Source organism: Rasamsonia emersonii (genome assembly GCF_000968595.1).
Source record: "Rasamsonia emersonii CBS 393.64 chromosome Unknown ctg1118621762214, whole genome shotgun sequence".
NCBI classification, from domain to species: Eukaryota; Fungi; Ascomycota; class Eurotiomycetes; order Eurotiales; family Trichocomaceae; genus Rasamsonia; species Rasamsonia emersonii.
In genome coordinates this window covers 110607-134953 of record NW_013562605.1, presented here as the reverse complement: position 1 = coordinate 134953, position 24347 = coordinate 110607, and the positions used below count along the sequence as shown (strand labels likewise).

Sequence of the window (24347 nt, the reverse complement as noted above, 5' to 3'; positions counted from 1 at the left end):
CGAGGCTTTATATATATTTCATAGCCTCTATATACCATGACTTACCGTTCTCCCTCTGCGCGGGCCATCTCCTTGTCCATCAGCAGCTACTCTTTCATGCACCGTCCTGTGCCGATGCAGACTCTTTGTGTGTATGTCTCTGTCAAACATTGACACAACCACTGCCACTGCTTGCAGTCCTCCCTGGTCCAATCTGAAGTCAATTCGTGGTGTCAACAGTACACATCGCCGCGGCGTCCACGTGTCTTAGATGAGACGTGAATCACACGTAGATGACACATGACTCTGTGCGTTTGATGCAAGTTTTTTTTTTTAAGCTTTTTATTTTGGTCGATAGTCAGACTCATGACAGGAGCGTAGCATCCCTCTAGTCACTCCAGTACTTATTATTATCACTACTATTGTCATTAATGTCTGCCTGAACGATGTCCAGCGGAGAAGTGGTGACTGTTTTTACTCATACAAGATCGATGTACTTTCTATTAGAAATTCATTCTCTAATCAAATTCTATTACTGTCTAGTATGCCACGTTCCTGTACCAATGTAGTCGACAAGTCCAAACAACCGTGTAACGCCTACAGCTCACTCATATCCGCATCCACCCACCACTGCATCTTCTCCCTCTTGAAGGTCTCAAAATCCCACTCACGGTCCTCGAGCGCTTCTTCTCCCCCGATCCAGACATACGTCATCGCCTCGACCTCTTCCCCCTCGTCAGCGAGCTGCGCACGCGCTGCGTCCAGCACGTCGTGGATGCTCTGTTCCGCCTTGCTGGGCGAATTCTCGGCGTCGTCGTCGTCGTTCCCCACGGCACTCCGCAGCACGCGCACCTTCACCGTGCGCTTCTCATAGTCCGACCCTTCGAAGTTGTCCAGTCGCCAGATGTCTCCGTCCGTCAGGCCCGAGACGAGGGTCCCCAGGACGGAATGACCAGTGTCGGAAGTAGTAGTAGTAGGTTCGTTGGTTCCCTGGCTCGGACTGCCGCCGTCGCTGGTCTTGGCCGTCACGGGGATGATGCCAGGATAGTCAGCACCCCGCACGCGATGGCGGCGGTAGCCGTGGAGAATGGCGGGCTTGATGGTCAACAGGGCCTTCTGCCAAGGCTCAGGGTCTGAGCGACCATGGATGACGCGATGGAGGATCTGAGGCGCCATCAGGGTTCCTATATAGTCAGTCATGAAGAACTCCGGAGATTGATGCCAAAAGATGAGATACGCCAGCGGACGCAGGTCCTTTCAGAATCCAACAAAAGAAAGTATACTATACCGTAGAAGAAGAGAGTATGATCACTCATGTTGATGATTGCAGTTTGAGAAAGATCTGGGAATGACAAAGATCTGGCAAATTGAGATGTGAACTGTCAACTTGCGTGTTGTGGATGGAATGAAATAAGTAGAGATGTTCGTGAAGGGAGGAACGAGATAGAATTTATATATGCCCGCCGAGATGCAAACACGCAAAATAAACAAGATCAGGACACAGTAATCAAGACATACATGACGTTCTGTCTCGTTTCAGATGCCCTTTATAGATGGATGTTCTTTGTCTTTCTACTCTGTAATGTATGTGAGATGCCGTGTTTGGCCCGTTTGCTCCTCCTTATCGATAAGAGTGGGGAGACATCCCCAGATGAATTCAAGACTGACAGGCTGCCGCCCAATACATGTATCCAATATGAGACAAAGGTTTTGCACTGTGGGAAAAAGAATTTCATCACATACTACAACTTGCACGGCACTGAGCTACTTCATAGACAGACGTTACTGCTCAATGTTGTGGGAGTCACATCACATGACTTGGCACTAGCCGCTTCCAATATAAATAAATAGCTTGTGAGTCAACATTTAAGTAGGCTCAATTGTTCCAAATTCACATTGGTAAAGGGTCTACAACTGCGACTCATACCATTGTGCTGTGACAACAGCCAGCTATTGACTTCACCACGTCGCTTGCATCAGCAATCGACAATGGAGTCCAAAGTCTTCTCTCAGAACTTGCTACTCGACGCAAACGATGACCTGAAATTTTCAGACTTTGTCGGCTCCTCGATAGACGGTGAAGATGCACATGTCTGTGCAAGTGCTCCGGGACAGTTTCGTCCCCCTTGGTCACATTGTCCTTCCGTAAAGGATGTGATGTTTGCCATGGGGTCAGTGTTCTATGAGGTTGCTACATCCAGAAGCCTTATCTTGGCAAAGAGGATCACGTGGTAGAAGCACTTTATACTGCGGGAGTGTTCCCGGAAACGAGTAATCTATTGCAAATGCTGGAAGATGTGTGATGAAAATACTGCTGAGGTTCTGAATGATACTAGACATCTCCGATCCCAGGAAAAGGTATGCGGTCTTCGTTCTAATCAAGAATATTGACCACGCTGCAGTAGAAATATAAATAGCCTATAATCCAACCTTAGTATAGTAATCTAATTAATATTCATTCTATAGTATAATTATTATTTTCTATCCAACTATTAATTTTGCATTTTTTCCTGAGGGCGCTCGGTGTATTCTGTCTGCTTGCTTATCGATAAGGGGCTGCCGCGGGATCAGAGTCCTGGAGTCCACCCAATCGGCCACAGTGGCTTCAACTCCGCACTCCGACGTCCGTCGTCCAGCACGGCAATCTAGAACCATTGCTTCGTCCTCCCTTCGTCAACCTTCCTTTCCTGCCAATATCCAGCAGCTCAGTCAGTATATAGGGCGCACCGACCTGACTGACTGCGTCTTCCGGCTGCGTCCCTACCCTGCTGCGTCCTCGCGCCCGTCGCAGCGCGTGTCCTGATCCTGCTCTCTTCTGTCCTCGCCTGCCATGTATTCGTCTCTCAACCGCATCCAAGCCGTCTTTGGCTTCTTTACGACGGTGGCCCTTTTCGTCGCTGGTCTGGCTGCCCTCTCTGTGCTGCTATATCCGGCAGATGATGTCACGTCGAGCGTGGAGTTGAAGAGTGTGCAGGTGTATGTCCCTCACCCATTGAGCAGTGAATTGCATTAAGATGGTTCCTATTGATTTATTTGTCAATTGATATGATTTCCTTCAATGCGATTGGTCATGCTTTGTGCAGCTTGCGGGACAATGTGCTAATCAGACGCAACATGTCGAACAGTATCAAGGGCCGTCCACACTACTACTCGACGAAGAGGGAGGAATATGCGCAGATTCGATTCGATCTCGACGCCGGTGCGTATATTTAATCAAGTAGCGTGACTAAACACCGCTAATCCGCGATTTCCGTATAGATTTATCCCCTCTGTTCAACTGGAACACGAAACAGCTCTTCGTCTACGTGCTCGCCTCCTACCCACCATCCACTCGTGCCGGTAATGACACCCGTAACTCGGAAGCCATCATCTGGGACACCATCATCCCTGCGCCCAAGTCTCCCTACTCCTTCCCAGCCCTGAAGGAGCGCTTCTTCCCTAGCAGTAAAACCAGCTGGGGGACATCCAAGAAGAACAGCAACAACGACGAGAAGCAACAGAAACCATCGTCTAAAAAGCAAGCCGACACTCCAGGCATCTTGCACCTCCGCAACCAGAAATCAAAGTACCAGATCACCGACATCTCGGGCAAGATCGCCGAGCGCGAGAACGTCACCCTCATCGTCGGCTGGAACGTGCAGCCCTGGGTGGGCGCCTTGTGGTGGAGTCCCGGGACAGGGGCCGTTCCGCGGACGGCCGGACAGGCTGGTCGGAGTAAACCGTTTGACTTTCCCGCGGTGAAGGGCAGTAACAGGTCTGAGACAGCCACGTAAAGCGAGAAGAATTGATATGGAATTTGCATATATGTATTGTTCTTTTCCTGTAGTCGCAGTCTGGTTTGATTGTATCGACGATGGCCAGGAGTTCGGTTGGTCTTAATAAAAAGGAAGAAACTGAAAGTACAACTTTCGTGGTTTCCAGTCCCCATAAATAAGGTCGTGTGGTTTATAGAGGAAGTATTTCACTTGAGTCATGGTGGACAGGATTTATGTAAGTTAGGAACGACGCATGACAGAAAGCAGCTAAAACAAGCTTAGAAGAAGAGAACATTAGGGTCAAATTAACAATGTATTAGCAATACTAAGACAGAAGCTTCCACGAAGCGCTCGTACAAGAAAAAAAAAATCTCAATTGTCGAATCAACCACCTCCCAATCCCTCCAAACCAAGCCAGGGAGTTAATTTCCTTCGCACTGGTCATGTTCCCGCACATCAATCAATTCATCATCATTTCCTCAGCCTCCCACGAACGGAGGGTATCCCCTTTGTCCATGAACCTCCACACATTATACACCACCCACACAGTGACGGCCTCGTAGAAGACGATCATCGCGAGGCAGCAAGCAGAGAGTTCAGCGCTAACCAGCATGGGCGTCGGTTCGAGGTGCACCCCTTCTGTTAGCCTGCTGTCTGTCTGCTCGTTTTCTTTCAGATTTTTACTGCATCGTCCCATACCCGGGTGCGGGAAAGCCATGGCCACCACTCTGGATCTTCTGCGAGTAGACGCCCGGCGCGGGCTTGCGGCCCAGATTACCCTGTGGGCCAGACTTTCGCCGATCGAAGTAGACGTATTCGAGGTAGAAGGCGTGGATGTGGCCCGGGAAGTACCTGGGGAGCCAGGAAGGTCTTTAGCAGCGGAATATAAGAATAGACACCTAACCGACAAAAGAATAAGGTAGAAGGCGAGAAAACTTACCCCAGGATCGTGAGAATGATGTTGATGAGGAGATCGGTAGTGAAGCCGGAAAGGAGGAATACGCCGAGAGGGGGAACTGTAGGATGCACTAATTAGTATGTACGGCACGTATAGCACATAGTTGTATATACGTTCGAGAAGAGTTGGACGAAGAAAAGTGCGCAATTGCACAGGTGTATTGTACTCACTGAAGATAGTGACAATAATGAGCATGATCACACTGAGATCGCTCTCCATGGTCGGTCGATTTATTGAATGACTGGTTGATCTCTTGGTGTCTTGTACAGTGAGGGCAGGGTAGGATGTGGAGCGTTCGAAGCGAGGTAACAATAGAAAGAAATGTATATAGTAGGTAGGAAGTTGGACGGTTGGTGTTTTCTTTTGGTGCCTGCACCTTCGATAACATGCATAAAGCATGCCACAATTGGAAACTGGCCAGTAATGCTCAACAATAGGTCATGTCCTCGAAAAGGGAAGGAGGTGATCATGACATACTCGATACATACAATGAGTATGACGTCATTCCAGGGTTACCTCGTCGCTGATTGGACCGCACCGCCTCACTGCTGCAGATCATTGCAGAAATGGTGTGGCGCTGCACTATCTGATGTGGCGTATTCTTCTGTCTATGTACTAGCAGCCTTCCAAGATGGGTCCTTATTTACAAAGTCCAAACGTTCTTTGTTCTGTACCTATTTGCTCTTGAATCTGGCTAGATACAAAACAATTATTCTTGAGCATCCTTTTCTGCTTCCTCACGCAATTCGGGGCTCAACATGTCCGACTTCAGGGCAACATGCTTGGCCAATGCGGTCAGCGAGGACTGGGACAGAATTTCGAAAATGGGAACGTCGTATTTTGCTTCCTGATAGAGCCAGTTCCGCAGCTCCACTGCTACTAGGGAATCAACACCATACGCTGCCGGAGACCGGGAGGGATCGATGTTCTCCGCTGGCAGCGTTAGCATCTTGGCCAGCTTGGCCGTAATGGCTTCGCTGATCACCTTGATGGCATCGGGATATGTCGTAGACGCCTGGATGGATTCGCGCAGACTGGCAACGGCGTTCGTTTTGATGGCTTCTGCGACCTTCTTTTGACCTGTCTGCAGGAGATGGCTGAATCTTGGATCACGGAACCACAACGGCGTGTCTTTCGTATCGCCGCTCGTACGACTGGCTATGAGACGCTGCGTGTCGAGACCAGTAATGATCTGGGAAGTTCCTTCTGTCTGACGAGACTCGAAGATCGCGAGTTGAAGCAATGAATGAAACTCCTTCTCGGAGATATTTGTAAAGCCCCACCGTTCCAAGTTGCTCGCATAGTTCTGGTTCATGGCCACGGCCCCAACGGACAATATCCTGCCAAGGTCCAGAGATACTGCTGGCAAGCCATTGGTGTTGCGATGACGCGCAAGAGCGTCCTGGAAAACGCAACCAGCTGTGTAGTTGCTCTGACTGGAATTCCCCACAATGCCGGCTGCCGAGGAAAGCATCACGAAGAAGTCCAGGTCCCAATTCATGACAATTGACAGCATGTGTAGGTTGAGAGATCCCGTAACTTTGGGCTGGATGGCAGCTTGGAACCTTTCATAGGACATTGATGCAAAAATGGAATCCTATTAGAACTCTGTTAATATCCACTTTCGCAAGGCGCTGTCAGCGGCTTTTATCTCGGACTTACCTGAAGAACCATACCAGCATGGATTATGCCTCGGATAGGAGGTAATGTCTCTGAGCAGCTTTCCATGACTTTGGCCAGCTGAGAAAGAATTGACACATCGCATTCATATACGACGACATTAACCCCTTCCCTTCTCAGCTCGTCGACGTGACTAGCAGCCTCCGGGTTTGCAGCGCCAGATCGCGACAGAAATATGATGTTCTTGGCTCCATTATCTACCATCCAGCTCGAGATCGATCGTCCCAGTCCTCCAAGACCGCCGACAAGAATATAAGAAGCATTTTCCTTGAATGAATGACTCTTCGAACGTTGAGAAACCACCTTTCTTAACTGTTAGGGACGTAACAACAGAAATTCTAGGGTCAATATATATTCGTACCTTGACAGGATCCTTGGAACGACGTGTGATAACGACCTTCCCTCGGTGTTTCCCAGCTTGCATCATCCGAAGTGCTTCTTCAACCTTGGAAATCGGATACGTCGTAATCGGAGTAACGGGAGTGATAGTTCCACTCCGAACCAACCCCATAACTTTCTCGAGGAGTGAGCTACCCAGCTCCTGTTTGTGACGGAAGATCCCCGTCAGGTCCACGGAAGAGAATGAGACATTGCGAATGAATGGCTCCATCTCCAGCTTGCTGTTTCCGAGGAAATCACGCTTTCCAATCTCGATAAATCTGCCAAACTGGGCGATGCAGTTCCATGACTCGCGGAGGAGCTCTCCGGCAAGAGAATTGAGAATCACGTCAACGCCTTTTCCGTTTGTCATCCTCATGACACCTTCGGCAAAAGAGGCATCTCTGCTGGAGAATATGTGGTCTTCAGGAATACCATAAGTTTGCATGATAAACTGCTTCTTCTCCGCAGTACCAACTGTGACGAAAATCTCCGCTCCGATCATCTGCGCAAGCATAATCGCCGCTTGACCAACTCCACCAGCTGCAGCATGGATAAGGATAGTTTCATTCTTCTGCAGACGAGCGGTATTGATAATCGAAAGGTATGCCGTGCAATACACAGCCGGTAGCGATGCTGCAACCTCGAACGTCATGTCATCAGGCATACGTTGTACCAAGTCCGCCCTGCAGCGGACGTGTGTTTTCAACGTGCCCAAGGCGAGTGTGCACACACGGTCTCCTACTTTCAAATGTGTCACATTCGCTCCGACTTTTGTGAGGACGCCACTGCATTCACAACCCAGGAAGTTTTCGATATGTTGCCCCATTGCCACCATCACGTCGCTGAAATTGATACCAGAAGCCTCAACCCTTATCTCGACTTCATCGCCAGATAGCTTCTTGGCCATCGCAGAATCTTCAATGAACCTCAGAGTGTCAAGAAGGCCGGGGGTTCCTATTTCCAGCTTTAGGGGTCTCTCACTCTCCTCGAAGAACAACATTTCTGTTGTCGAATCTTGTGGTCCTTTCGCGACATAGTCGTTGCTGATTCGGTCTTCAACAATCCGAGGAATCATGAGGCGGCCGGATCGTTCGCTGAACTCCAAATCTGTACTCTCGAGCTGCTGACCTTCCTTGAAGGAGTTCTGGAAAATGCGGAGAATCGACTCGGCTGCTTGCTTGGCTGGCAGCACATTTTCCGAATCGAAGTCAAGGGTAACAATCCTTTTGCTCTGGTCCTCAGAGCGAACAGAACGCATGAGCCCGTGAATCAGGCTGGACTCAGGCTTCGATGACTCGAGGGTAGCGCCTCGTGTCACCCATATGACGCCCTTAGATGAAGAGATAACCTGACGGATGGATTCATATTTTGCAGAATCAGTTCCGCGCAGAATTGGCCTCTGTAGTTCATCTAGAACAATACAGACCTTGTCATGATACGTCTCTGTTGGTGTGTCCAGACTGCAGAGTTTGGATTTAATGCCGCACGAAATCTGTAGACAGCTCTGCAGGTATTCCGCGGACACGTAACTTTGCTGACAGGTATCAATGACAACAGCATCTGGATAGCGGCTCTCCGTATCCTCAACTGCTGTTGAAACCATGACACTATAAAGGTAATCGGCTTCGTTAGGGAAATCTCGAAGACAGATGTCCAGTCCAGAGAATGACGTATTTCTCAGCAAAGCATGCCACTCATCTTCTGTGATCGTTGGTCCAGATGTGCGGCCATCATTGACACCTAGATTGAATCCGTCAGTTTTGCTTCACGACGATGTCGGCAGGCCATTACATACCCGACCACCACCCTGGGAGTCCACCATATAATATGATGGTCCGCAGCAATGGATGTGTTATTTCCATCAGAACGAGTCTTCCTCCAGGCTTTAGCAACATTCTCACGTTTTTCAACGTTTTCTTCATTTCGCTTGTTGCATGGAGGACATTCACAGCGATGATGAGATCGTAGCTGCCCGCGGCGAAACCCTGGCTCTGCGGATCGACCTCAATATCCAGTTTCTTGAAATCCATCAGAGCCGCCCACAGCCTAAACTTCTCGCGGGCCTTTTCGAAGAAGCCCTGGGAAATATCAGTGAAATCGAAATGGGAGAAACGCGGATATTCGCCCTCCGCTCCACCAAGTGTGCGGAGGATGGACATGGTTGCGCCACCGGTTCCGGCACCAATCTCCAGGATGTTCATGTCAGGCTTCTTGTGTGCGAGCTTGCCAATGATGCTTGAAAGTTGTCCAAAGGATCTTTCTGTTCCAAGCCCAGTGCTGTAAAGCTCGTAAAGGAGGTCCCCTTCTAGCATTACCGGCAATGCTTCTGTCTCGTTTCGCATGATACGCGACAAGTTCTCTCCCATGCGGCAGAGCATTTTCCCCTCTGCTCCATGAGTTTTTGCAGACGAGATATGTCGTTCCTCTTCTTTCTCTGATGCCGCCAGCCAGTGGAGCGCTTGATGCCCCAGATCTCCCCTTTCCGCTTTTTCTCTTACCTGTCTCAGTGTCTGGTATAGGAATCGACAATGAGGCTTCATCTTCTCAAAATCTGGTTCACCAAGGTCCAAGAGAGCCCGTCGAATGTAGATAAGTGACGCTGCCTCAAAAGTTGCCACGACTTCTGACAGAGCCTGATCGTGTTCAGGGGGAGGAAAGATATGCTTTATATCAGCGGGGCTGGCAAGGGTGATATCCTCGCTCCAAACCTCTCTGAAGCATAACTTTCGATCTTCTGCAGTTGACTTAACTTCAGATGCCATGTTCGCAATGGCAGAGCATCTGAGACCCTCTACTTCGATCAACGGATCAAAGTCAGCGCACTCGTCTGCCACAACAGTCATCCTCGAGTCGATCTGCCGGAAGTCGTTCTGCAGGACCGAGCACGCTACTTTCAGCTTCTTTGAAGGAATGTTCAAGCCAGTGGTGGAGACCTTCATTTGCTTGATGAATGTCGGCACGAATGGGTGCGGTAGCCCACTTTGATCCTTCGAAAACGCTGGGAAGATCGTATGGAAAACAGAATCAAGCGTGGCAGGATGAAGAATATGCGGAAACTCGAAATTCTGTGGCATGAATTGTGCCGTATCTGGAATAGACACGGTTCCCAAGGCCATATTATTCGTGCCAGATGCAGAAACCACGGCTAAATTCTGGAATGCTGGCCCGTAGGACAGACCAACGTGATCGAGGGTTTTGTACAGATGCTTGACGTTTATGTGTTTCTGGCATCGCTGTCTGCAAGTCGTGAAAAGCTCCTCGATTGCTCTTTGCTTTTGGTGGGCTTCTTCGTTACCCAATTCACCGATTTGGGATGACGGCGTGCCAGAGACGTATCCATGACAGTGTTCGATCCATTCATCTGAGACAACAGAGTACAGGCGGAACTCGAACCAAGGATTTGAAGAATCTGTCGATGATAGGAGACTCGAAGGATGGAGACTCAAGACGGTTTCGACCCCATCACTGGAATCGGGAACCACAAGAGCTTGACCAATGTTGATGTCGCGGAACCTCAGTCCCTTGAATGTTTCAGATGATCTTTCTGATATCTGTTGCATGGCTTCTATGACCATTGACAGCATTCCAGCGGCAGGATAAAGGACTTTGCCTTGGACTTGATGGTCTTTGATCCAAGGCAATTCTGACAATCGCAGGAAACCTCGCCAACGAGGCTCTCGCGGGTTGAAATTGTCCTCTGGAGCACCAATCAGGTCACGCCTCCCGTATTGTCTAAACCGATGTCCACGGCTGATACGGGATTCATGCCAGTAGCCTGTCGAATGGTTCCATGGGTAAGGGGGTAAGTTAGCCAGGACTTGAGGCTCATCGTCCGCGCCGGAATCATTGACAGAGTAGAAGTCAATAGCAGAACCATTCATAAAGAGAGTGTTTGCCACCTCGTGCATGCTTTTGACCGCATTTTGTTTTCGCTGAAGGCAGGATATGTATGTGATGTCCTGTTTTGAGTCTGCGTCGTCGAGAATTTGCTTGATTGGGCCAGCAAGAGCTGCATGTGGACCAATTTCAATCAATAAATCAACATCCGGCTCTTTGTCCTGGGTGCCTGTCTCCGAGGCCCAACACATCTTCCTCAAGGCCGAGGAGAATAATACAGGCGAGACCATGTTCCGAACCCAGTAGTCACTCTTCAGGCTGCTGCATTCCATGAGCGCACCGGTCACAGAAGAGAAGAATTGAACGCCATCTGAATTCTGCACTTGGAGATTCTGCAACAACTCCGAATATTTTGGCGCAACGTCCTGCATGTGATGTGAATGGTAGGCAACGTCTACCTTCAGTCGGCGGACAAATATTTTCTTTGCGAGCAATAACTTCTCCAACTCGGTTATCGCGCACGTATCCCCAGCGACCGTAACACTCTTGGGACTGTTGTAACAGGCTATATTAAGCCGGCCCCCTTCAATCTGAGAAATGAATGACTGAGTCTCGGGAGCAGAGAGGCCAACGGCTATCATGCCGCCATGTCGGGTACCTTGAGACGCCATTTGAGAGCACAAGAATCCTCTGTAATATGCCACAGTCATGGCTGATTCGAGGCTCAAAGCGCCTGCTGCATAGGCCGCGGCGATTTCACCACTGGAATGGCCTACAACTGTGGCAGGCTTGACACCCCAGGAACGAAGCAAGTCCACAAGAGCAATCTGAATTGCCGTGCATATCGGCTGGCTTAGTTCGGGGTCGTTGATTCTGCTAGAATGCGCGTCTCGATGAAGTTCATCTATAGGGGGTCAGAGGATCGCTTTACATCCAAAAGGCAAGTGAAAAATAGCTTACCTAGAAGGCGCCATGGGCAGCCTAGAGACTCCAAGGTTGCTTCAGAACTGAGAAGACTCTTATCGAATGCTTCATAGATCCCCTCCAACTCCACACCCATTCTTGCCCATTGTGCTCCTTGTCCGGTGAACACAAAACCGAGTCTCGGCGCCTGGAAAGATTTGCGGAAAGCAGGTCTCCTTTCAAGTTCTCCGACCAGTTCAGAGATCGAGGAAGCAGATACGGCAAGTTTCAATGGAAGTCTTGTTCTCTTTTCTGAAAAGGTGAAGGCAAGGTCTCTCAGGAAGGTACGCTCGTCCTGATGAAGCTTCAGCTTGAGGTATTCAAGCATGCGCTCCACCAATTTCGAGCTAGAAACGTCATCATTTGCTGAGAAGACAAAGGAACGATAAAATTCTGAATGCTTTCCTGTTTCGTTTGTTGAAGTTGGCAGTATGACTGAGCTCTGCACGGAGGCCCTGCGGGAAAGACTATTCAGATAACCTCGTGCCTCATCCAGAATGACATGTGCATTGGTACCACCGTATCCAAAGCTGTTGACAGAAGCTCGTCGAAGAGCCCGAGGTGGCCATGGTTCCAGTGTAGTTGGAATCTGTTGACACGTCAGCGGCGCTATCGAAGACAACGCACAGTCAGACTCACCTTCAGATTCCATTCTTCGAGTGGTATCTGGTTATTTGGTTTCTCGAAGTTGATGTTAGGCGGAATGACGCCCTTCTCAAGGCAAAGAACAGCCTTGATCAAGCCCGCAAGACCACTCGCCCCCTCGAGATGGCCGATGTTGGTCTTAATTGACCCAACGATGAGGGGATCGTCCCTTGCACGTGAGGAAGCAAAAACCTCATAGATGGCACTCATCTCTATCGGGTCACCGGCTTGTGTACCCGTACCGTGAGCTTCGAAGTATCCAGTGTCGTGAGGATCGAGTCCGGCGTCGGCGTAGGCAGATCTGATCATTTCTACCTGGCTCTCGCGACTAGGTAGGGTGATTCCTTTGGTACGACCGTCTGAGTTTATGGCAGTTGCACGGATGACTGCTCGAATTGGATTCTTGTCACGCAGAGCAGCATCAAGTGGTTTCAAAATCACGGTTGCGAATCCCTCCCCACGACCATAGCCACATGCTCGATGGTCAGATGTGTATGATCTTCCATCAAAGGACAAAAATCTAGATCCTCCTTTAGAAAAAGCCGTGAGAAGGAAAGAGATTCATTGCGTACCCTAACGAGCTCATAGTGGTCATGATATGGGGGCTGAAGATCAAATTGGTCCCTCCGACAATTGCTTGATCTGCTTCCCCACTTCGCAGGCTCTGGCAAGCAAGATGTAAAGCGACTAGGCTGGAAGAACATGCTGTATCGACTGTGATACTGGGACCCTTGAGGTCGAAGAAGTATGACAGTCTGTTCGACAGCATTGATTGACCGGTGCCTGTAGCAAAGTATAACGGGGCAGTTTCCGGATCACGTACAGTTATGTCACAGTAATCCCTGGTGAAATTGCCGACGTAGACAGATGTCTTGGTGCCTACTATTTCTTCCAAGGGGATGCCAGCTATATGACTTGGTAAGTATCTCTCGCACACTGTCTTGTTGGAATGAACCGACCGTTTTCAAGTGCTTCATAGGCTGATTCCAACTGCAATCTTTGCTGCGGATCCATAGCCTAACGCTTTTAATTTCTGCCGCATATCCGATTCCTTGACTTGAAGATTGTTACCTTGGCCTCGTTTGGACTGATGTTGAAGAACGGGGCATCGAAGACCGCGACATCTTCTTTAAGAAAATGGCCGCCACGGACATTTGTCTAGCGCATCTTATTAGTCTTCTCATCCGTTTCGAGGATAAAAAGGAGCCGTACAGAGCCGTTTCGATTGGCCACCGGATGATAAAAACCATCCAGGTTGAATCTCTCCGAGGGAATCTCTGACCACGCACTTCTCCCCTGAGAGATCAAATCCCAGAGCTTCTCTGGACTATCAGCACCTCCTGGAAAGCGGGTGCTCAGTCCAACAATGGCAATTGGGACTTCTCGACCAGAAGAATCCGTCGATGAGTCAGGGATATCCAAGGATTCGGAAAGACTCTCACGGCTCGTGTGCTGCACATCGAGCTTTGACCCGGATTCTGGCAATATTTCCAACGGAGAAGGCTCATTTTTCGCTTGCTCCACCGGTGCAAGGTCGGTCAAGGAAACCACTTCCGGGTTTTCAGACAGGAAAAGGTCCTTCTCAGAATATGGATTCATGATTGAAACTTGAACCTAACAAGTAGGAAAGGAGAATACAGGCAAATTTGGACAAGACAGGTGAATTGGAGTAGAGAACACACAGAGCGCACGATGCTCAGCATCTCAAGAGTCCGATAACATCGGGAAGATCTGAGGGATATATGTATCATAGTCCTAGGCTACATTCACTAAGGCGCATGTGAGACCTCCAAAGAACTTCCCCTCACCTGGTCGAGAGGGAAGGCACGTCCTTCATAGGAAGCTCGTAGTTTGTGACGATCTTTGGCCATGATTTTGTGAATAGACTCGACTGGAAACAGCAGCACGAACTTTGAGTGGACGCCTCATTGAAAGCGACATGAGACCAATCCGCTGGAGGATGGTGAAATGCATCCAGGATGTTCGTGGAGAGCCTTTCATCGAAGATCAGGTGGGTAAGCAAGAAGTGAAAGTGCGATGCAGAGCTGCTTGGCTGAATATTCAGTTCATCTGGTGGATCTTCACCCTGGAAAACGACATCGCCACAAAGGTGGTGTGCGGCCATTTTCGATACGTATATCGCCCAGAGTTGATCACCGCGCGGTCGAGCAAAGCAAGTCCCCCAAACAAGTCAGTCTGGGGCCTAGACCAATTCTCGAGCTCCTGTTCTGCGACGGTGGATGCGAACTTCACCAGTCAATGGGGCTGGAGATGGACTGGTTCACAGGTCGAGAACGTAGGGCTTCGATGATACAGAAGAGCCGGAGGAAGCGGACTGATGAATTCCAAGAGTGCCGTTAAGGAATGAGTTCATCGCAGGAACAAGCTCGAACACTCTCTGCACAAGGTGCCATGCCCCGAGAAACAGTATCCGGGACTATCTGATTTGCCAGAGTCTGCGTTGTTGTGTCCTGGGACTGAAAGTGATGTCGGAGATAGAGCTGAGACCAGCCTGCTGAGGTTGCTGACCCGTATGTGGTGCAAAACCCTGACCATTTCCCTACAACGTAAACTACGTGAGCTCGAAAATAGCCTGAACGGGCAGTTTTTTGCGTTCCTTGCTTTCAGGTGGACCCCTCCGCTGAACTGAAATGCCCTAAATCGATCAATTGATAGATGTACCAGCGATCGATCGCAGATCTTCCATGTGGGGCGTGAATAGACTAGGGACATTGCACGATCTGCAGTATCTCTTTCAGTCATCTGGACACGAACTGTCAGCATTGGATCGACAAGATAGAGGCTATTCAGCCACTAGCAGTGTCTGTTTGGCCAGGGGGTCCTCAGCTGAAACTCATTCTGGGCGCCGACACCTCTGGAGAGGCTCCCAGTAGCAGTATTCAACAGGCCCATTCTTTAGCCTCGAAATTGGATTGTTCACTAGCCAGGTCGATATCACACCCCAGTTCTAGCTTTCACGATAAGTTGGACCTAGCAAGAAGTGTGGGACCGTGGTGATCTTCAGATGCCCAAAGTGGTGATTGTGGTAGCAATTAACTTTGGTCGAGCTAGACATTGAGTCTTCTGTCACGGGCGATCGGTAGTGAGACCGAGGAGCACAAGAGAACGATCGCTGCGTGGTGATTTGATCACGCGAAGGCACAGAGCACTATTGATGTTTAACTTAAATTTGGGAGACCAGAGTTCGCAGTGTCTGTCCTTGGCGTCTGCCAGTCCCGGCTCCCGGAGCGATCTGGCTCCGTTACTAGGGATGCCATGGCCGCCATCGCAAGATCAGAGGGCACATAGGCCATACAGAAGCTTCCATGTAGCTCTAGTTGGAATGCGCTAGAAGGCATCTTGGCTTCAGCTTTCATCCCTCCTTGCATAGCTTGTCGCATTCTGCCAGCTTAGACTTTCTCACGCACGCCAACGGTCCCCGATGTAGCTCAGATGGTAGCATGGATTGCTACCGATTGGATGGAGGCATCACCGATAAAACCCGGTTCCATGCTCGAGCAAGCTCCCATAGTGACAGCCAAGTTCAACCCTCGTGACTGCAGATCGACTTGTGGATCTCCGATGTGCTGGCCGCAGAGATACTGTCTTCAGCTCGGCAACTCGTAGCACCCGAGATCAACCATACCTGATGGTCCTTTTTTTTCCCTACCAGACTGAGACCACTGCGACAAGCTGAAGAGGCTATTGAACGAATCGGAAAGAGAACCGTCTAAATTTTTCGAACGTCGTGGTGGCAAGGCCTGCGTACTCCAAGTGAATACGACGATAGGTCACGTACAACCCTGTTGTGATAGGGCAAAGTGACTCAATCTCGCATCAGTCTAGAGGAAAAGTACACAGGTAGTGTGCATTACAGAGTATGGATGCTGGAAGGTGGAGAGAATTGGACACAGGCGATCGCGCATATAGTGCTATGCTTTTAGTTGAACGCGAAGTTATAACAGAATCGGTTAGAGCGGACCTGGTGCAATCTTGGAGACAATCAGAAAACTACTTTATTTTGCGCATGGTCATGTCTTTATAGGAGCATAACATACGAGGCATAGAAATTGGTACAGTATATTCCTCTTTTAGATAACCTGATCCTATTCCCCGCCGTCAACATAAGGCAACCAGGAGCTACTTCAGCTCATGCGCTAAGCAGCGCCCGGAGCTTCTGTTGAAGAACGGCCAATTATAGGCTGCTCCAAGTTCTCAGCTCGAGACGCGTAATGCCGCAATCCAACACAACTACTTGTGGACACCGAGAACCAGGATATCATGCATCTTCCATACAGGAGAAAATCAGCGCGTCCCATCTCCATAGCATCGAAGTCCCCGCTGAAGACTTCTTCGTCGGGAAAAAAAAATCGGTATAAGGCCAGCTGCACACCCGGACACCATACGGAATGCTGGTGCTAGCAGCCGAAAGGATTCATATCCATGTGGATCCCATGACCCGAAATACAAGGGTTTTCGTCGATCTCCAGAACTGCTCTGTAATAGGCTCTCATACAGCATCCAGCGCTGCCCTTGTAGTCACCTGTTCATTCTTGTTGCCAAGTTTTGATATCTGAAGGAAAGCATCGACACCGTAGCCTTCGAGGCTGTGCAATTCAAGGCTACCAGCCCAGTACTCCGCATACACCCTGCTCATAGGTAAACCCATGCCAAGCCGAAGGTTCGGAGGTCGCGAACTCAATGACGCCAGGGAACTCTCGCGATACGTCTCTCGGTCAGCAGTCTTTCGGTCCACTGGGACTGTTAATTCCTGCATGGTAGCAGCCATGGTGGGCACCTGTCCCAGATTCTCCAGGCGACTTTTGGTACGTGGTCCTTTGCTGAAAGACCACAAATATGGCAAGATCTCGCGTGGGATACCTCCACCCTGATCGGAAATCCGCATAATCACATGCTGGGGTGCTTCGCAGATGAGAACTTCGATTGGCGGAGGTGGCGTGGAGGAGTCCTGATATTTCTCCATCACGGCTTGTATCGAATTGCGCAACAGTTCCCCAATGATATACTCTAGGTGGCTCAGAATGTAAGGGAATGTGGCACCAAGATGTCCCTGTACGTTGATAGCTGGGATCTGACTTGACCCAGAACTCTGTTTCATGAGGTCCTGTGCGAGCTTCCCACATCGTTCGACTACGTCCTTCGCATTGCATTTCAGGAACACTTCTCCAACGAAATCCGCATTGAGGTCTGTTCGCGCCATAGAATCCGGGAAATGCCAAGGCGAGTTGAAAGTTTCGGTGAGGGCGAGATGCTGTTCTGCAATAACCCGACGAGAGATCCTCTATTCACGGAACAGTCAGTTTGACCTGGTAAACAGCTTCACCATCAGGGGACGTCTCTTACCGCGCGGAGCATGGTGTTCATGAAACGGTCCATCTCGTCAGGCTCGACCAGTCCCTGGCATTCCAGAACGCCCATTGCTAAATTAGGAATGACCGTCAGATGCTCTTTTAGAGTCTCCCGCAAAATATCGCAATATCGGTCATTGTCATCCAAGGTTCTGATCTCGGGAACGACCCTGAACCTCTCGAAGGCCTTGTAGTAGAGCTCATAGACGTGGGATATGTGGGGGTTTGCAACGACAACGTATGGCAACTTCTGCATGTCCCGAAGCCGATGCGCGATTCTGTCGAGCAGGGTGGAGTCAGGGCATTGTCGCTCGTGTAAGAGAGAGGGGGCGTACCTCGTAGGGAGCTCTGTCCGGACATAATTTGCAGAGCTAATCAGACGCGACTCCGTCAATGTGCGGCCAAAGAAAGTCAATTGACGCAAACTGATGGGCCTAACTTCACGCTCCACCCATCTGTCGCAGGGTCAGCATCCATTCTTCCCATCAGTATGAGGTCGGAACGCCTACTCATCTAGAACGGCGGCAGGCCTCCACGGAGGTGGCTGGTGAGATTGGATTGAGTACTCCCGAGTTCCCACTGTGCATCTCAGCCTAATGCGTTGTAGGCATCGAGAGAAATGACTCCGCTGCATGATGTGCTGCCATGCAATTCGTGAATGGCGCAGACACGTTCCTGATAATACAACCGGGATACGTTCACTGCGAGAAAACGGCCGTAGTCGTGGGGCATGGCTCTTCAGACGGTTATCTGACTGGATCGTGGCGTTGTCTTGCTTGTGCCATGTTGCGATCTTTGCTGTTGGTTGCGATCATGAGAGGTCGTGTGAGCAAGAGAACTTTATGACTCGTCAGGACCCCGGAAGGGAGGCGGTCAAGATCATCCTTATGCTTAGTGCGGCAACGCCAGCCAGACTTTTTTTTCTTCACAGTACAATACAGCTTCAAATTAGCTCGTCTTCATTCCAGAATAGAAATACTGGGAAAACAATCAAAAAGAAAAATTTACTGTGGTGAGATGTAAGCTGTTGAACCACGATGGAGCTCCTCTCTTGAACGACTGCGATTTACTAATCAGTAGTTACTCGCGATAAAACCCTTTCCATGATGAACCGCAGGACAAGGGGAAAAGAAGTCTGATAAAAGTCATGATAATTTTTGATCTCATGTAGATCCAATAGCGGACTTTGGATAGTCTGGTCAATTGTCGATATGTTACCGTAGTTTGTCTCATGCTGACAAACAACTCGTCTGGCTACGTCATCTAAGGAAGCGGAAGTTGTGGGTTTTATCGAGGGAACAAGATATCATCGCATCAATGTAGGCCTTGGGCTCAGAATACTGTCAAAAGTGTTTGGTTTGCATATAATGACACTTAGTAACGTTAATAATACTACTGCGCCAGTATCGCCACAGCAAAACGCCAGAGCGATGGAGCTCTCTGTTCAAAGCACGACTGTCTCTGCATATCGCCCTTGGTCATCCACGGGGTCCAAAAATTTTGGCAACGAATTATATGCTGTAGTCTGTCTAAAGGCTTCTGCATTCTCAAGCCTCCAGCATTCTTTGAGAGAGAGCACGAGAGCTGGCTGTGATATCACGCCCTGGAGCGGCGGGAATTCTTCCGTACGCGGAGGGGCGACCCCACTCGAAACCCGATCGCAGGCAATGGATGTCTTCGGCAAAGGGGTCTGGTTAGTCACTCCAGGCTTTCGTAAAGGGACAGTGTCTTGGCCAAAATCGGCTCCTGCGAGACTTTGCCATCGATCCGAGGCAGTTCTCTCACGGGCCAACGTAAGCAGGGTGTATGGTTGCGCTAGGTCTGGCTGGCTGGTGAAGCTCTCTGCCCGCTGTTATTGGATTTCGACACTCCGCCACTAGCTCCAGTCTCCTCAGAGAGGTACTGGAATCTGCAGCCCAGACTCTCCTTCCTTCAGAAAACCATCTCTTCATCGATTCCAACCCTGCACCGCTCGCGTGTTTCTATCCTCTCTCGTCTTCTCTCCTGGCGACCTTTTCCATACCAGACCTCTGCGGATTGAAGTGGGAAGTTTCCGGCCCATTGTGCGGAGGCATCTTCCTCCATGGACAACGTAAGACTCGAGAGTTCCCTTGCCCTCCTGCCTGCTGCCTACTGTTCCTGGACTTTGCAACCGTTGGAACGCCCCTGCAACATCTTCGCAATGATGTAACGGGTTGTTGCTGACGTAAATATATCTCCAATAGATTCCGGACAATGATATGCTCGTCGATGAATATGAGCAATACAACAACGATCGTACGGATGTCATCGTCGTGTCTCGCTCTGGCTCGGAAGAAGAGCCGGAGCCGGAGCTTCTCGCAAATGACTGTACGGACTCCCCTCCTCCCTGCGAGTTTGATCGATGAAAAGCACTTGTTTTCCCGTCTTGCGCCATCTGGTTGCTGCAGAAGTCGCGGCCACCTCGGGGGACTCGGAGTCGCAGATTCCTGCTGTGGCCGACCAGTCGAGTATTTCATTTGATGAACAGGGTCTAATACGTTGTTGATGAACAGATGAGGCGATGATGGCACGAATTCTCCCCAAGGATCCCGACTTAGAGACAGAGGCAGAGACCTACCACACGTGGCACATCACAGATTGGCGGAAGCTGAGACGCAAGGAACATGGACCGATTTTTGAGTGTGCTGGGTACCCATGGTTCGTAAAGCTGTTCCTGGGAGAGACACTGGAAAGCCAGGCATTTTCTGACATGGCATTAGGCGCATTCTCTTTTTCCCTTATGGCAACCACGTTGAACACGCTTCCTTTTACCTCGAACATGCGTGGGAGAAAGAACCACCGGAGAATTGGTATGCCTGCGTCCAGTTTGCTCTGGTGTTGTGGAACGTGAATGATCCATCGATATATGTATCACACGGTATGAACGGTCCTCTCCCTCTCTGCCAGATCATGCTAACGACAAATTAGTCGCAACACACCGCTTTAATGCCGACGAAGGCGACTGGGGTTTTACTCGTTTCTGCGAGTTACGAAAGCTCTTTAGCATGCCGTGGGAAGGACGAGGCGTCCCGCTTGTGCAAAACGATGAAGCCAATATCACAGCCTACGTCCGTGTTGTCAAGGACCCCACAGGTGTCTTGTGGCATAGTTTTCAGAAGTATGGGAAAATGATGACACTAGATTAGCTTTCACATTGCTGACTGGTTACAGCTATGATTCAAAGAAGGAAACCGGGATGGTAGGGTTAAGAAACCAAGGAGCGACTTGTTATCTCAATTCGCTATTGCAGTCGCTGTACTTTACAAACGCTTTTCGAAAGGTATGCTTGCTTCCGGAAGCGCTTTTATCGAGTTCTGTTACCCTAAAACTGCTTTCAGGCTGTCTATCAAATTCCGACGGAGGACGAAGCCACGAAAGACAATAGCGCTTGGACACTGCAAAGACTCTTTTATTCTCTACAGACCAGTGATACGCCCGTTTCCACGACAGAGCTCACGGCCTCGTTCGGTTGGGAGTCCAGGCAAATCTTCGAACAGCAGGATGTTCAGGAGCTGTCCCGAAAACTGATGGAGAGACTGGAGGAGAAGATGAAAGGAACTCCGGCCGAGAAAGCGCTCCCGGACCTCTTTGTTGGAAAGACAAAAACGTATATTTCCTGCATCAACGTCGATTATGAGTCTTCGCGGATTGAAGATTTCTGGGATATCCAGCTTAACGTCAGAGGCAACAAGACCCTGGATGATAGTTTCAGGGACTATATCCAAGTGGAAACTCTTGAGGGCGAGAACAAATATGATGCCGGTCCCCCATACGGGCTTCAGGACGCTAAAAAGGGGGTTATTTTCGAAAGCTTCCCCCCAGTACTGCATCTCCACTTGAAGCGATTTGAATACGACATCCACCGGGATGCAATGATGAAATTGAATGATCGACATGCCTTCCCGATGGAGTTTGATGCCTCTCCATACCTTTCCGAAGATGCAGACAGATCCGAACCTTGGATCTATCAGCTTCATGGTGTACTCGTCCATAGCGGTGATTTAAATGCTGGCCATTATTATGCCTTCCTGAAGCCTACCAAAGACGGTCATTTCTACCGTTTCGACGATGACAAGGTCATCCGGGCTACAGAAAAGGAGGTTTTGGAAGAGAATTATGGTGGGGAATATGACTTCTCAAATGGCTCGCTTGCCATGCGACAACAGTACGCGCGAGGATTATCCACCAAACGGTCGATGAATGCATACATGCTGGTTTACATTCGGAAATCAAGGTTGGATGAGGTTCTGGTTCCGATAACTAAAGATGACGTTCCCGCGCATCTCGGTACGTCGATCGGGAACTGCTTTTTTTTCCCATTAATTACTAACTATGGCTTTAGAGAAGCGGCTTGCTGAGGAACGTGCTGAGCTGGCTCGAAGAAAGAAAGAGAGGGAAGAAGCCCATCTGTACATCAACATTGGTGTCTTAACTGAAGAATCATTCAAGGCCCACCATGGCTTCGATCTAACGAGCGTTGATCTTCCGCCTGGGGATCCGGCGCTCCCGAAACAGTATCGAGTTCTCCGAGCCAAGAAGGTGGGGGAATTCGCAGAGCAGATAGCGGAAGAGAGGGGTCTCGATCCCAAGCAGATCCGTTTTTGGGTGATGGTTAATCGTCAAAACAAGACCACTCGTCCGGATCAAGTTATCAAAGATCCAGAAATGACGGTCGAGGAGGCTTATAACCGATACGGTACAAAAGGCAACCCTTTCAGAGTGTGGCTGGAAGTTGGCCAATTTGCACCAGATGGGACGATTCCATGGCCGGATGGAGCCACTTCTGTCCTCGTGTTTTTGAAGTATTTTGATATTCCCGCCCAGACCTTGACAGGCATTGGCCCGGTATACGTCCGGAAGAACCAAAGAGTTGCTGAATTGGCTCCAACAATCCTCGAGAAGATGAACTGGCCGGCAGGAACTGAATTCTTGCTCTTCGAGGTAAGTGCCCTTCTCACCGTTCGGCGCTGGTTGTAGGCCAAAATCCTTCTGACATTGAAATACAGGAAATCAAACACACGATGGTCGATCCAATGAAGCCAAAGCAAACATTTCAACAATCAGAAATCCAAGACGGAGATATTATCACTTTCCAACGAGTGTGGAAGGAGTCTGAGTAAGTAACTCTCTACGCTGTTTAGTGGCATAAGATACAGACTCTGACTCCTGGCAGGCTACCACCGACCGCGCTGTACACGGAGACTAGGCAATACTATGACTATCTCTTAAATCGGATGAATGTGAAGTTTGCTCCGCTTAAAGGGAGCGAGGGCGAAGAGTTCACGCTGACACTGAGCCGGAAGATGACATACGACCAATTTTCAAAGAAAGTTGGCGAGCATCTCAACGTGGACCCGACGCATCTGCGGTTCTCTCCTGTCATCGCGAGCACCGGAAAGCCAAAGCAACCCATCAAGAGGACCACCAACCAAAACTTGTATCAGATACTCAACGGTCAATACGGAACCTATGGTTATAGCATGCATAGATCAGATGCACTATACTATGAGGTTTTGGAAACGAGTCTTAGCGAATATGAGACGAAGAAAACCCTCAAGGTTACTTGGCTTCCCGAGGGTATCGCAAAGGAGGTATGTGGAACTGTTTCACTTGAAATCAGAAAGCAGTTATAGCTGATCCGGAAATAGCAAGTTTTTGAGGTCTTGGTGCCCAGAACCGGGACCGTTGCCGATCTGTTAGCGGGGTTGCAAAAGAAAGCGAATCTTGACGATGATACGATACAGGATGTGAGGATATACGAGGCACACAGTGGGAAGATTTACAAGGAGCTGAGCAGCAATTTCAACATCGCTGGTGTCAATGAATTTGTCACCCTGTATGCTGAAAAGATTCCGGAAGAAGAGCTCAACATGCAAGAGGGCGATCGAGTCATCAACGCCTTCAGCTTTGACCGGGAACCGAATAAACCGCATGGGATACCGTTCAAATTTGTGGTCAAGCCTGTAAGTTCTTTGAGAAATCATGGCACGGAGTAGATTCTCACAGTTGGCAGGGCGAGATCTTCAAAGAGACCAAGGAGCGGCTCTCGAAGCGGACGGGAATCAAAGGCAAACAGTTCGAGAAAATCAAGTTCGCTGTGGTGCCTCGTGCCATGTATTCGAACCCAAGATACCTTGAAGATGGTATGTACCTTGAAAGGACGACATTGTCACACGTCTTTGCTGTCCGTAGCTAACGTAGTAACAGACGATATACTCTCCGATATAGCCACCGATCCTGACGATCTTCTTGGTCTCGATCATGTAAATAAGAACCGGGGCCTCTGGAGCAGAAGCGAATCTTTCTTCATCAAATAGACACCGCACAGGCGTTTGGGATTTGCGGTTGGAGGAATCGATCCCCTGCTTGATCGTTCATTTCGTTGGAGTTTGTGGAAGGTGGACCAAAATTATCCTGTCAGGGGCTCAGTTATTCTTATGAGTGCAATCAGGATATGTTGGAGCAAACCATGTCACTATGAGCTTTGGCAGTGAGGTATTTTTAAGCTTCCTTTTGAATTTCTCATTTGCCATGGCGGCCTTTAGCGGATCCACTGGTATAAGATAACCCTGTTGAATCTGTGTCGCGTTATGTAGGCGTGCAGATGTTCTAGCAATGAGCGAGCGGCATGGTTTACTATGACTTCGGGCTTGTGTAATTATTATATTGATCAAATGTTGTTTTTGTGTTCCTTGGTGCATTGACAATGTACTGTACAGTACAGGGTAATACGGCGAAACGTGGTGTAGTTGGTGTAGT

General features: G+C 49.4%; 6 protein-coding genes across 6 annotated transcripts; 2 read left to right on the top strand and 4 right to left on the bottom strand.

Moving 5' to 3' along the window:
* Positions 1-367: 367 nt before the first annotated feature.
* T310_9854 (Disease resistance protein Aig2) lies at positions 368-1179 on the bottom strand (the record flags this gene model as incomplete). Its single annotated transcript, XM_013467745.1, has 2 exons — positions 368-447; positions 651-1179. 2 exons carry the CDS (start codon positions 1177-1179, stop codon positions 368-370), a joined length of 609 nt encoding a protein of 202 aa, XP_013323199.1.
* A 1630-nt stretch (positions 1180-2809) lies between these two features.
* T310_9853 (Microsomal signal peptidase subunit (Gp23)) lies at positions 2810-3752 on the top strand (the record flags this gene model as incomplete). The annotated part of the gene is made up of 3 exons (XM_013467744.1): positions 2810-2955; positions 3063-3178; positions 3238-3752. 3 exons carry the CDS (start codon positions 2810-2812, stop codon positions 3750-3752), a joined length of 777 nt encoding a protein of 258 aa, XP_013323198.1.
* Positions 3753-4194: 442 nt separating this feature from the next.
* T310_9852 (uncharacterized protein) lies at positions 4195-5251 on the bottom strand (the record flags this gene model as incomplete). Its single annotated transcript, XM_013467743.1, has 4 exons — positions 4195-4633; positions 4675-4762; positions 4863-5062; positions 5181-5251. 4 exons carry the CDS (start codon positions 5249-5251, stop codon positions 4195-4197), a joined length of 798 nt encoding a protein of 265 aa, XP_013323197.1.
* Positions 5252-5401: 150 nt separating this feature from the next.
* On the bottom strand, positions 5402-13797 carry T310_9851 (Lovastatin nonaketide synthase; the record flags this gene model as incomplete). The annotated part of the gene is made up of 10 exons (XM_013467742.1): positions 5402-6289; positions 6355-6684; positions 6734-8493; positions 8549-11494; positions 11551-12142; positions 12193-12718; positions 12771-13104; positions 13134-13200; positions 13270-13356; positions 13411-13797. 10 exons carry the CDS (start codon positions 13795-13797, stop codon positions 5402-5404), a joined length of 7917 nt encoding a protein of 2638 aa, XP_013323196.1.
* Positions 13798-16708: 2911 nt separating this feature from the next.
* On the bottom strand, positions 16709-18201 carry T310_9850 ([3-methyl-2-oxobutanoate dehydrogenase (acetyl-transferring)] kinase; the record flags this gene model as incomplete). Its single annotated transcript, XM_013467741.1, has 3 exons — positions 16709-17500; positions 17563-18022; positions 18077-18201. The coding sequence occupies 3 exons, from the start codon at positions 18199-18201 to the stop codon at positions 16709-16711; spliced, it is 1377 nt and encodes a 458-aa protein (XP_013323195.1).
* A 733-nt stretch (positions 18202-18934) lies between these two features.
* On the top strand, positions 18935-23905 carry T310_9849 (Ubiquitinyl hydrolase 1; the record flags this gene model as incomplete). The annotated part of the gene is made up of 13 exons (XM_013467740.1): positions 18935-19360; positions 19793-19916; positions 20102-20246; positions 20309-20466; positions 20517-20706; positions 20760-20868; positions 20927-21875; positions 21931-22529; positions 22595-22704; positions 22762-23179; positions 23237-23551; positions 23602-23731; positions 23796-23905. 13 exons carry the CDS (start codon positions 18935-18937, stop codon positions 23903-23905), a joined length of 3783 nt encoding a protein of 1260 aa, XP_013323194.1.
* Between the last annotated feature and the right edge of the window lie 442 nt (positions 23906-24347).